The sequence below is a fragment of the Apaloderma vittatum genome, unplaced genomic scaffold (assembly GCF_000703405.1).
Source record: "Apaloderma vittatum isolate BGI_N311 unplaced genomic scaffold, ASM70340v1 scaffold34106, whole genome shotgun sequence".
NCBI classification, from domain to species: Eukaryota; Metazoa; Chordata; class Aves; order Trogoniformes; family Trogonidae; genus Apaloderma; species Apaloderma vittatum.
In genome coordinates, this window is record NW_009721762.1 from 1 (window position 1) to 911 (window position 911).

The window sequence follows — 911 nt, forward strand, 5'->3', positions numbered from 1 at the left end:
GAGGTGACACTTCCCTCTAGCTCTATCCATCTGGGGAGAGTTGGGGGTTTTTTGGAGCAAATCCAGCACCAGCCTGGCCAGCCCCTGGGGTGACAGCTCCCCCGACTCCATCCTTGCCCCAGCAGATGCTGTGTGACATGGACCAGGTGACGGCCGTGCGGTTCATCCTGCGGCAGGCCTCCCCCGTCTGGCTCCACTTCACCATCGAGGACCTGCAGATTTTGCCCCCTGGGCAGAAGGTAAGGGGCCAGGACAGCCCTGCGCCTGGCTTGCTCCCCGCAGCTCCAGGGGCTTCAGGCTCCCTCCAGAGGACACATGAGTGTGGGTCCAAGTCCTTGCCCTTCACTGGAGCGCTTGGAGTCGGGGGAGGAACTACTCTGGCCAGCCCCAGCTCTGCCCAAGTCCAAGGTGGATGCTTGCCTGAACAGCAGGACAGAGCTGGAGCTTGCTGCAACAAATTGTGGGTTGTGAACAACCACTCAAAACACAAAATTTCCCTTTAATGATGGTAAAATGACACATATCTGTAGCAATATAATCATGGGTGGGCTCCAAACCGCAGCGTGCTGCATGGTGTGAGAGATGAGGGTGGGACTGGGGAAACCCCTTGTGTGACCCTCTGGATCTGTTTCAGAGCCCCCAGAAGGATTTTCCCTCTTGGCTCTCCCAGCTGACCCCTCCAGAGCAGCCAGCCAGCCTGCATGGGGTGAGTGATCCCTGCTGAGGTACTGGGGAGAAGGAGGCACCTGCATGGGGTCCCTTGTGCCGGCTGAGCGCCCCATCCCTGCCCCGTCAGCTCGAGGTCCCCAGCATTTTGCAGAGGATGTGCCCCAGGGAGCCCATTGCCCAGCCGGAGTGGGATGCAGGCGGAGGAAGGTCACCACTGCAGCATGTGTTTACAGCTCACGAGC

At 59.7% G+C, this 911-nt stretch overlaps 1 protein-coding gene across 1 annotated transcript in view; it reads left to right on the forward strand.

Annotated features, from left to right (window-relative positions):
- Positions 1–125: 125 nt before the first annotated feature.
- The window catches only part of NICN1 (nicolin 1), a gene marked incomplete at its 5' end in the record, with an annotated part of 1901 nt that continues 1115 nt past the window's right edge, over positions 126–911 (forward strand). The window contains 2 exons of the mRNA XM_009871524.1: positions 126–239; positions 635–706. Of these exons, the coding sequence (XP_009869826.1) occupies positions 126–239; positions 635–706 (186 nt within the window). The remainder of the gene's footprint in view (positions 240–634; positions 707–911) is intronic.